This window comes from Portunus trituberculatus, chromosome 7, assembly GCF_017591435.1.
Source record: "Portunus trituberculatus isolate SZX2019 chromosome 7, ASM1759143v1, whole genome shotgun sequence".
Taxonomy (NCBI): domain Eukaryota; kingdom Metazoa; phylum Arthropoda; class Malacostraca; order Decapoda; family Portunidae; genus Portunus; species Portunus trituberculatus.
The window spans coordinates 2,889,659-2,901,543 of NC_059261.1; the positions used below are offsets into that span (position 1 = coordinate 2,889,659).

General features: G+C 41.6%; 2 protein-coding genes across 7 annotated transcripts in view; both read right to left on the bottom strand.

Moving 5' to 3' along the window:
• Positions 1-814: 814 nt before the first annotated feature.
• LOC123520851 lies at positions 815-5,505 on the bottom strand. 2 transcript variants are annotated; one of them, XM_045283493.1, is made up of 5 exons: positions 5,399-5,505; positions 4,229-4,648; positions 3,832-4,044; positions 2,209-2,531; positions 815-1,533 (listed from the first exon to the last, which is right to left on the bottom strand). In XM_045283493.1, the coding sequence occupies exons 2-5, from the start codon at positions 4,594-4,596 to the stop codon at positions 1,232-1,234; spliced, it is 1,206 nt and encodes a 401-aa protein (XP_045139428.1). In that variant the 5' UTR covers positions 4,597-4,648; positions 5,399-5,505; the 3' UTR covers positions 815-1,231. The 2 variants fall into 2 exon arrangements, with proteins under 2 accessions (XP_045139428.1, XP_045139436.1); XM_045283501.1 differs by having other exon boundaries at positions 5,076-5,464.
• Positions 5,506-6,989: 1,484 nt separating this feature from the next.
• Positions 6,990-11,885, bottom strand: part of LOC123520759 (Bardet-Biedl syndrome 10 protein homolog) — a 7,075-nt gene continuing 2,179 nt past the window's right edge. For 2 of the 5 annotated variants that reach the window (XM_045283323.1, XM_045283360.1), the window contains one exon: positions 6,990-9,324. In XM_045283323.1, the coding sequence (XP_045139258.1) occupies positions 7,512-9,324 (1,813 nt within the window). In that variant the 3' untranslated portion in view covers positions 6,990-7,511. Of the gene's footprint in view, positions 9,325-10,016; positions 10,957-11,885 lie in introns of those variants that run through there. The other 3 variants (XM_045283332.1, XM_045283352.1, XM_045283341.1) reach the window with 3 other exon arrangements.

An 11,885-nucleotide genomic window follows, 5' to 3' on the forward strand; every position in this document is an offset into this window, starting at 1 on the left:
TATATACTATATAGGTTCAACAAATTTCAATACTTTTTTTTTTTTTTTTTTTATGGCCTATAGAGCATGTAAGCATACTTGACAAGTATATGTGGTAAGCACTTTTCAGCTTCAGCCCATTAGTGGCACAGCAATCTTATCTATAGTGGTACCCATATTAGGGCCCACATCACCACCCAAGCGCAGCTTTGGTGTAACCACCTAGAACCTGGGTCACATGGTGACATAGATAACTTTAAACCACTTGACAATTGGCATAGCTTCAAACTGGTATGTGGTGAGATTTGAACCTACGCGTGGATGTCTGCCTGATCCCACGCTCACCACCTTAACCACTAGGCCACTGTCTCACCTTACATGTGATCCTTGGTAACCACTGCAAAGCAATTAGTGACAGAGTTGTTCTCTCACTCTGATTGACCCCTTATTAATCAGGCTGCTCTATGCATGACTAGCTGAACTTTCTTTAGCACAAAGTTCAGCAAACCATAACAAAGTGGAAGTTTTCAAGTTGGAATAGAAAGATTTAACTATGAATCTTGATGGATATCTTGTATGCTTATTTAGACTGAGACCAGACCTATACATGGGGTTGACATTTCTTGTGTGCCGCTCTTAAATCAATGAACTTTGTGTTGTCTACTAAAATTGTCTAAAAGTATTTTGTTTTTATGTTTTCAAGTTGGAATAGAATGTTTTAACATGTTTCAAAGAGCCACTCAGATTTTAAAGGGATGATAATGTGGTGAAGACTTCACAAGACTCAACATGAATTCTTTGCCAAGTACAGAAAGGCACTGCAGAAACTGAGAAATTAAGAAAAATATTTTTATGTGTTTTGCTTGCATACATAGACACATTTTGAGCAGTAAATTCAAATATAACAGTATTTTTGTCATGCACTGCTGAATGTTCCTTCTTTAGTGCAATCTTACTACCCACCTTTTCCTTTAGTTCATGTGTGTTTAACATTCAGCCAGAACCCCCCCTAAGGAAGCAGCCAGCACCCTCAGAGATCCTTGTTAACTGGCACAAACATCTTCACATTTCCTCACTGCCAGCCACAAGTCTACAACTTAGCACTTTCACTTCTCCCTACTGTCAGCCACACCAGGGTCCTTGCCATTCACTTCATTGTCTCTGTCGAACTCCTCCATCTTATAGAGAACTTGTTGGATCAGCATCTTGGCACGGGATTGGGATTTGCGGGTAAGTTTCCTAATGGCAGCTGCTATGTACCTGCCAAACAGCTCCTCCTCATCCTCCAGCAAACCCTCTTCAGATGCACTTCCTTCTGCTGCTTCAGGAACTGGGTCAGGGCACAGGCTGGAGACTGTAGGGGTTTGTGACTGCTGGTTTGCTTGAGGTTTTCCTTCAGGATGGGTATGTTGGGTGTCTGCTGGGAGTTTGCAAAGGAAGGGGATGACACTAAAGGTGTGAAGCCAGAGGATCTCATCTGGTTGCTTGACACTGTCTTGATCTTGATGGGGACAGCACTCATGGGTTTGGGCATGATCATTCCCACTTTTCTACCTGCAAGACAGTATAATGAACTGAAGCTTTCCATGATCATGTATTTATCTAAATATTCTGAAAATTAACATTAATAATAATAATAATATTAATCTGAATAAATATAACATACTTTCCTTAAGTGAATTCATCAATGATATTAGGTTAATTGTACACATAAGGCAGTCTTATACGGTAAAAAAAAAAAAAAATATATATATATATATATATATATATATATATATATATATATATATATATATATATATATATATATATATATATATTATGTAAAACTAGCATTACTTATTTAGTTCTGAAATTATAAATATAGTCAAGAACAAAAGTCAAGTAACCTATCGTATGTAATTCTTCTCTATTTTCCTTGAAGTCCTCTGATCTAGCAAGTCTGATTACAGAATGACAACTAATGGACTCAGATCAGAGAGACAGGTGTCAAGACATTTATCCCATCTTGGCTAACAGTCTCAGACTGGCTTAAGACTGGCATCTAAGTGAGCCTTTCTGTTTAATCTTTTTTGTTGCTGGTCATAGATTTCTCCTCTTACATAAAAAAGAAAAGAAAAGAAAAGAAAAATAAAAGATGACTGAGGGAGGCACAATATGTTAATGACTGAGCCTAAGGCACTTTATCCTGCATCATTCCTTGCCTTCACATTCTCCATGACAACTTACTTATCAACTCCGTGTTTGCCTCAGAGAAGAATGTTGCAGGGACGGATTTACCTCCAGGTAGTTTAAATTGTACTACCATTGGTCTCTTATTATCTGCCAGTGCTAGTGGTGGTGGTGGTGGTGGTAGTGGTTTTGGTGGTGGCGTTGGAGATTCTGTTGGAGATGTCACTGCTGCTTCTTCCTTTATTAAACTCTGGTCCTCTTCATCCATTTCCTCATCTCCCCACTCCAATTCTTCCTTTATGGTCTGCCCGTCTTCAGTGAAGGAAAGAGGGTCTGTCTCGCGCGATATTTCTGCATCAAAGTCTTCCAATGCAGAATTCCTGTAGGGTAACACACACACACACACACACACAGGCACTTATTCAGAGACACTGTTCTCTCACCATGACTACTTTCAAGGCAACAAAGACAATCTGCTAGTTTCTCAAGAGTGTTCATCTTGTTATTAATGTATAAATTTTGTTAATTTTGTCACTAGAAATGAAAAAAAAAAAAAGATTAATAAACTTCAAAATCATCTGCTGTAGGATAACACACAGACTTTCACTCAAACACTACTTTTCTAGGCCACAGAGATGACATACTATGTGCTCAAGAGTCTTTACCTTGTTACTAATCTAGAAATTGTTAATCTGTCTCTAGTTCTGTAAAACACCATAAAAACCATCTCCTGTAGGATAAAATACAAGCTTTAACTCAAACATTACTTTCCAAGGACACAGACATGACTTAACAGATTCTCAAGAGTGCGTGCTTATCTTGTTAATAATGTAAAAATCTTTGTTAATCTCACTAGAAATGCAAAAAAACACCCTAAAACATCTATAGGATCATATAGAGGGTTTTACTCAAACACCACTTTCCAAGGCAAGAGATGACTAACTAGGTGCTCAAGTGTTTATTTAATTATTTAATTTGCTTATCTGTCACTAGGAGAGAGAGAGAGAGAGAGAGAGAGAGAGAGAGAGAGAGAGAGAGAGAGAGAGAGAGAGAGAGAGACTGAAAACTATCTCATGTAGGGTAACATATATATAGGCTTTTACTCAAACACTGTTCTCTCACGACTATTCTTCAAGGCCATAGAGATTATTTGTTTTATTCAACTGTAATGTGAAACTGGAGACCGCATTTCATTGGCATCTAAATGAGCTTTTTTATTTTATAGTTTTTGTTGCCCTTGGCCAGACTTCTACTTCTTATAAAAAAAAAAATAATAATAAATAAATAAACAAATAAATAAATAAATAAATACAAAATATATCAAACAAAAATAAAAGAAATAAATAAAAGAAAAAACTAAACCACTAGAAAGAGACTATGAACTTTTATATCTACAAGAGAGAAGCTCAATGAAAAGTTGATATTCTGTAATTGTAGAAGTTTCAAAGTGGTTTGGAATTAAGGAAACATGTGCCACAAAGCAGTGAAAGGGTTATTGTCCTTATTTTACCTTGACTTGTACAGTTTAAGAGTAATTTTTGTGGCTTTTTCCTGAAGTTCATCCCATGCACTGGTCATCCCCTTGGTCTCCTAATTAATACTCAAACTTAGACGCTTTTCAAAATACAAACAGCATAACATATACATCAATGCAAACTACTAAATCCATGAAGATCTTACCTCATGTTTTCTTCCTGCATGGTGGAGAGGTTGTTAGAGAGGCGAGCTCTTTTAGTTACCCTCACACTCTCATCCTCTTCCTCCTCCTCCTCCTCCTCTTCTCTCTTAATATTGACATCCTCGAAGATTATCCCGGATTCTTTTTCTGTTTCGTGTGGCGGTGATGACTCGTCGTTACTGTCACAGTCACTTTTGCCGTCCTCCCAGTGTATGCTGTAACAGTGAAAGCTTCTAAGTTATACGAGTACGCTAGTGTGTATTAGGTAGCTGATGAGGTACACAGTATACATGGAATCACACAGAGTAACTTTGCTCTGAGTAATGAAAAAAAGCAATACATACATGATGGGTTGAAATATGCTGTTCGAAGAGAGAGAGAGAGAGAGAGAGATGATACCTGAGTCCATGTGGTGCCTGTTCTCTATCGGGTCTGTGGCAGATATATGTATGCAGGAAGTTCATTTGATCGAAGAACTTCCACCGCGGCCACTTGCCTCTGTCCTTTCCCATCAGGAAACCCTTTCTTTTCCTCACATACGTATCTCGGAGAGCGCGCCACTTTTCCTTGCAGATCTTCCAGCGGCCAGGCATTCCCAGCTGCTCAGCGACAGAGATCCACGTATGGTTGCTCCTTAGAGCCTCTTTATAGTCCTTGTGGTTGAAGTCATAAAGCTGTGGATGCTCCTTCACTTTTTTAATGAGTGCACTCTCCCACAGCAGCTCCTTTAAGTTGGACTCCTCAGCCACAGCCAGTGCGATATCCATTGTTAAGGTTATGGGAGTTCTTCAAGGCATGTATCTCTTATCAAGGCTGTTTCTGAAAGATGTCACTGTGATTATTTTAGCTAATAAATAAGATTTTCTATTATTACCAGACTCACATAATTCCAATAACTTTCGATCACTAATACAAAAAACACACGAGAGCCTGTTAAACTAGCGTTACATTCATGAAAACCCTCCAAAAATATCTTTGATACATCCACTAAGGACTGGTCAAAAGAAAACAGCCTTTACATTAGTTACCCCTACGCATCCTCCTACATTTCAGTTTTCTTTCTCCCATATTCTCTAAAACTATTTTGCAGGCTTTAAACGTCAAGTCTCCCTGGGTTCGTTGAGATTATATTACACGCATTATGAGATGACTAGACTGCTACACGTTCATGGTTTGCAAGGAAGCGTACAGCAGGTGGGCGGTAGAGCTAGCAGCAGCAGCAGCAACAGTAGTAGTTGGGAGTTACCAATGCACAGTCCGTAGAGAACAATCTTAGTGACTGATGTTTTGCTCTCACTATAGATAATTAGCCCGGCTTTCCAGTCATTTTTTTCTGTTCACAATGTAGAAATGTTGCTAATCTGTCACTTGAAGCATAAAACACCCTGAACCACCAGTCACTTCAACTAGACCCTATTAAAAATGGAGGTACGGGGAGAAGGGCTTCCGAACGGGCCTTGAAAACTCTCTGTCTCTCCGTCACTCTCCCCGCCTCCCTCACGCTTCACTGCTAGAGCCTAGGTGACTTTTAACAGGGCAATCACGGGTCCGCTACAAAATTTGCTTTACCACAGCCACCAGCCAGCAGACAACTGAGAGCCAGTGGTGGCGGGAGAGAGGCAGAGAGCGGCGCGTCTGACGTACAGCAGGTAGTGATATAGTCATCTAAAAAGTAAAAGAACATGCACCACTTCACTTTACTTTGTTTTATATTAACTCTTTTACCGGTCTGCTGTATGAAGGTGAGATTCAGCAATAAAAAAAAATGGTTGTATGGTAGGAAATATGTTTGTAGAGTTTTATTTTGACATTCCCAAGCAATGTAATGATTAGTGTACCAGCAGGTACCAAAACTCAGGGCCTTGATTTTATTACAGTTTTAGTATGCAGTTATATACTTGTAAAGTAAAAGAATAAATTAATAAAAAAATAAAGAAAAGTACATGAGGTCTATATCATTCTTGATTCAAAACTAATTTGAAAGGCAACAAGGAAGAACGTAACTTACGTACGTAGAGTCAACCTTGTCGTATCAGTAGCTGTGCAGTGTGCATATTGCAAATTAGAAACTACCATCTCAAACTTTATTACGGCTCTCACCCAATTGTTTATAACTCTGCCGTTCCTAACTTTTTTTTTTTTTTTTCCATCAAGCCAATTCACATGTTCATATTTCGACCCAAAATTGTCATACACAGTCATCACTTAAGACAATCGTACACTGCAATTGTGGCATAATTTTTGTTAATTTGTATTTGTTTTCAACTAAAATTAGCGTACATAGCCATTAATAAAGATATGTATAACACAAATATTGATATGTATCTTTATTATATCTAGTATACCTAAGAAAACTAATACCACAATAATTTTTCTTATCCTTGAAATCCTTAAATTTTCGTCCAGATTAGCAAATACTGTTCTAAAAAGACTATTGGAAGATGCTGCATGAGGCTTTCAAGAATGTTGCCATGGAATTTGGTTAAGGTTAATGGGAGACTTGATTAACCTATAGTGATATAGTTTAACTCTAATGTAAGTTCTGATAATGATTTAACTCTTTCACAGCCATATGGCACTTTCTTCCTTAATTTCTAACACTTTTTTTTTGTGTTCATTAGCCACTTCAGAACACTGTACTGGGCAGAAATTACAATATGTCTTCTTTAGCTATTTCTTTTCTTGTAGATGTTGGTGAAGATTCCATGCATAACATTTTAGTGTTGTGAAGTGTTGCATATAACAGTGAAATGATTGATAGATGATAGGCGTTATTGAGGGTTGCCGAGGTTCAAAAGGTTTTGTCTGCATTCTAATGATTGGCCAACAGTGACTGGCTTGTTGCAAGATGTACTGGTTAGTGTTGAAAATGCTCTAAAAGTTGTTTGGTGTCCAAGGATGCTCTCATAATTAGTTTGTTCAGATCAATATAATAGTGAAAGTTGAATTAGGAAAAAGATGTCAACCTAACCTAACCTAACAAAGCTTACTAAAGCATAAACTTACCTCACACAAATACCCATCGTGATCAATAATAATATTATAACAAATGCTTGCAATTTCTTTGGCAAGTGAAAAAAAAGTAAAAATTTATTATAACAAATGCCTGTAATTTCTTTGGTTAAAAAAAAGTGTCAAAGTCTGAAATGAAATTGAACTGTGTGTGTGAAATGAAAGACATTTTTATTATTCTAAATTGCATTACAGTTGTGTGCATGCTTAATTATGTCCATGTCCTGAGGCTGAAACACTCTTCCTTCCTGTGTGTATGGTTCAATGTTTACAGGAGCAGCAGGTGTTCCCAGGAGCAAGGACCCACACATTCATGTAACACAATGGCCCTCCTTGCTGGCTGCAGTGCTCTCCTCAAATTCCAACATGTCAAAAGTACACAACATTTTCAGAGTTCATGTTAGAAAACCAGTCTTAATAATAATAAGTAAAAAGGCAGTATATTGTCAAACAGTACACAGTCCAGATGTAAAACTCCATTCAGCGACTACATATAGGTTACATCTGGAAGAGATGTGTGGTGGGCAAGGTTTGTCTTGGTGGTGTGAAGTGTTGGGTGAAGGTTGGTGTTGGTAGGGAGTACGGTCGTTGTTTGTCAAAGTGGAAACTCCATGGCAGTGGAGGGTGACTGGTTGTGTGTGTTGTTGCTGTTCCTGGTGACTCAGATGGTCTATTCACTGTCACTGTCACTGCTGCAGTGTCTAGCCCGCTGTGAAATTCTTTGTTTGGCAGGAACAATGCACTCAATTCTCAGGAGATACTCTGCTAAGTGCAGCACACAGTTTAAGAGTTTGAAAAGCAAGAATGGGTTTTGGTATCCTCTGAACTTGTTGTCTTTTAGCATGTGTGACAACATCATTTGGTTATTATTCCTCAGTTCTGTAAAATTACTAAATAGTTTGGTTTGAAATTCAACATAACTCTTTTGAGAAAACTGAGACTTCCTGTATAACAGGTTTGGCAACTCATTGAAAACATCCAGAACAACAGACTTTGTAATGGTGTTCTTTATGTCCACTGAAATGTTTTCTGACACCAGGTATTTAGACAGCAGCTCCACATAGCCCCCATGTGGTATTGTGAAGAACATTGCCACAGCGGTTGGGCTAGGGGGAGCTGAAGATTGGGCCTCACTCAGCACTGGAGACAGTTCACACTGGGGAAGCTCATCAGGGCTGAAGGGAGGAGAAAAACTGTCCCTGCAGCCAGCAGCAGCAGCACCATCACATGTATATATGTCACTACTCTGACAAAAATCCACACAGTCTGCTACCCAGGAACTGAGGTACCTAAAGAACTGAAGAAAACATCCTGAAAACTGTTTGCACTGTGCCTGTGTAGGACCACAGAGCAGTATCTGGTGCACACCAAGGCCACTCAGCTGCATGAACCTGCATGTGCCAAGGTTCAGAGGCTCTATCTTGTCTATGCTCCTCTGCACATCAGGGTGTACATCCCTCTCCTCCATGATGGGAAGCACACCCAGCCGCTCCAATAAAAAGTTCCACTCGTCCCTGTCCACGGAGTCCAGCAGGGACATGCCATACTTGGCGCACAGAGACACTGCCCAGTCAGGGAAGTGGAGTGAGGAGAACACCAGCTCCGTCCCAAGTGCCGACAAGTGGGACAGGCTTCGCTCAACCAAATTTCTCTTTATCAGGATGCCCCCAACCAGTATCTCCCTGAGGCTGGTCTCTATGGTGGCTCTGGGCAGGCCCTCCTCCTCCTCCAGGTTGATAGACCACCAGACACAGCAAACCTTGTTGAATTTCATACCTTTGTGTAGGTAGCGGAAGTTTCTGGTGACCACAAAACCATGAAGCACATGTGACATCATCAGTGGCATGTGATAGATCTCAACAACTGCAGTGTGAGCTTTTATTGCTAAATCTTTGATCAGTTTCACAAGTTCTCTACTACTGCTACATACACAAGAAATGTAGGAAGAAAAAAGTTTTGCAAGATTTCTAGCAATGAGTTTTGAAAACTTAGTTATAAAATAGTCCTCAGCAGAGGTGTGTAGCAGGTGAGAAAACACCTCAAAGCTGTTCAGAGGATACACCTGAGCACCATATTTGATGACATCTCTTTGCACCACACCCAGCACCTGGCACCTTATCTGCTGCACAATCTGTATGAGTTTCTGTCTTCTGATCCCTTGCATGGTGCCGGAGCTTTGCGGGACGTGAGTGTCCAGGGAGCTGAGGAGGCGGTGCAGCAGGAAGAGCGTGGCCTTGCAGCCGTCCCCGAGCACCCTGGTGTGGTCCAGTGCCCCCTGCACCACCACACTCACCAGGGGGTCGCATACCTCCAGGTGGGACAGAAGCTCCATCCCATCCTTGGTGATGATGACACAGCCAGCCTTTTCTAGGAGGACTGCCTTCCCATAGGGTCCCAGGCAGCCCTCCAGCACCGACACCAGACTGTTGCACTGCACCACCACACTCGACAGCTCAATGTCCTTCCTCCAGCATTCCATTCTCCTGAAATAGAACATCAAGCAAGTTACCATGCCATGCCTTCCCTCAATGTCATCACTTCACCTTGTATTCTTTATGAATGCAAACAGGTTACTTTGACTTTACTGAATATCATCACCCACTCTCTTTTGCTGCAAGGACACTGGCCAAAAATAGCAAAATTTATATGGGAAAAAGAGTACACTGAGGTTACAGTCCTTAAAAAAAAGAGCCCCAGAAAGATCAACATTTAAGTAATATTTCACATTAACAGCTGAAATAGTTCAATAAAGTCTAATAGGAATTGTTGGGATTTCAAGGGTGGTATTGTTTGACTGGTTCAACAAATTCTAGAAGCAGATAGTGAGGCTTCTCAAGCATGTTTGTAGGATTCCATCCATGATTTAATAGTCCTTACTGAAAGTTGCTGGTGTTTTCAAGATTTTTTAATGATTTCAGGAATAAATTAACAGGCTCTAGTGGAAATTTTCATAGGTTATTCTAATGATTGTTAAGAGAGAGAGAGAGAGAGAGAGAGAGAGAGAGAGAGAGAGAGAGAGAGAGAGAGAGAGAATCATCCTAAAGGCTTCCCTGATGATAGCTCTAAGCATTTCTAAATAGCTCAGCCTTGAGTATGGAGAAGCAATCACATGCAGTCACAAGCCACTGTCAGCACATACAGATACGAACAGATTTTAAATTAATCAATATCTTACGAGCAGAGGTGGTGACATGCCAGGGAAACACCACAGATTCATTACTCCTCATGTCTGTTTAGGGAGGACCAGGCTGCCTCCACATGCCAGGTCACAGTTTGAAAGTTTGGTTTGTGACTGTTTAAGGCTGTCATGGTCCCTGTACACACACATCAGCCATAATCCCACTCTTGCAAGCTCAACAAAGCGCTATTTTTTTCTTTTTTAACGTGTGTGGCAGTAACAAGTTACGAGGGAATTCTTGAAAACCTTACGAAGGCTGCCTAACGTACCCCACTGCCCAAAAGTCTCTGATATATTATTGTCTGTTATTTTGCGTTTCAAGTATTTCCATTTTCAGTCAGGTGTTTGCCTCTACTGTCCTCTCTTTCTCTTCTATGTGGTTGCTATGGCACTCTTTTGTTGCTTATATTTCGGACACTGTCAGCATTACCTTGCTCGTGTCACAGGATACACAGTGCCGGCCAGTATTGCCAGGGCATAGAAGTACGCTCCTGTCACTCGGCGTCAGGCCCGTGGTGGAGGCAGAGTGGAGTGGGTTTCCTACCGTGCCTCCCAGTGGTGGTTTATTCCCTTGAATAGCAGCGGGTGGGGCGGGCTTGACATAGTGGCGTGCAGGGCCATCACAGCCTCAGTGTAGTGGGTCGGCACAGCGGCTTTAGTGTCGGGACTGTCGGCGCCGCACAATTGGCAATATTGGTGAGCTGCCAGCTTCACCTTGACCTCCCAATGTGCAGGGGTGGTTTTAGAGTGTGGCAGCTCGGTAACAGCACATGAAACATGTGGTGTCTATGTCAGGACTGTTGTGGTTGTCATATACCCGCTGTGTGGATGTAATGTGTACTGCCACAGGAAATGAAGGAACGGTTACCATGGTTACGGGGTAAACAAATAAAGTTACCAAGTGGAGATTTTTTATATATTTTTCAACTACGGCAAAGAGTTATATAACACACACACACACACACACACACAACGGCAGGCAGTAGAGCAAGTCGTGCGCGCACACACACACACACACACACGCCCGGTAGCTCAGTGGTTAGAGCGCTGGCTTCACAAGCCAGAGGACCGGGGTTCGATTCCCCGGCCGGGTGGAGATATTTGGGTGTGTCTCCTTTCACGTGTAGCGCCTGTTCACCTAGCCGTGAGTAGGTACGGGATGTAAATCGAGGAGTTGTGACCTTGTTGTCCCGGTGTGTGGTGAGTGCCTGGTCTCAGGCCTATCCCAAGATCGGAAATAATGAGCTCTGAGCTCGTTCCGTAGGGTAACGTCTGGCTGTCTCGTCAGAGACTGCAGCAGATCAAACAGTGAATTACACACACACACACACACACACACACAGGAAAAATCCTTTGCTTATCAAATGAATGAGACTGATTGGTATGAAGGCGTGTGTGTCGGGTGAGTGTTGAGGTGTGCGTGGTGTGTCAGTATCAGCGGGCGTCGCCTTCCTCGGACGCTGCCGTCAGGAGGCGTGAAGGACTTCTGGAAAATAAGAGCTGCACAATCTTTAAAAACTGTATTCTTGGTTACTGATACATTTATGTAGGCTGTTACAGCCTGTAACAGACTAACTCCCGACCACCTGTGCAATGTGGGCACTCAATGCTCTCTGCACATCAAGACAGTGCAGCAGCAATATTGCACAGCACATCTCGCCACACATCCACTAGTGCCCACGGACATTTCCCCGAGCAGTGTGGACATCCCCGAGGGTGACTCAGCTACCAGCACCAGCGTGAGGTGTGAGGCGCAGCCTGCAGTGATGCCTGCCCCGCGCCGTGCCGCGTCGTTCCGCATGTCACTGTTCATGGAGCACCCTGCTGTCTTTAGTGTTTTCCTGTTCCCTCAACAACCACAGATCA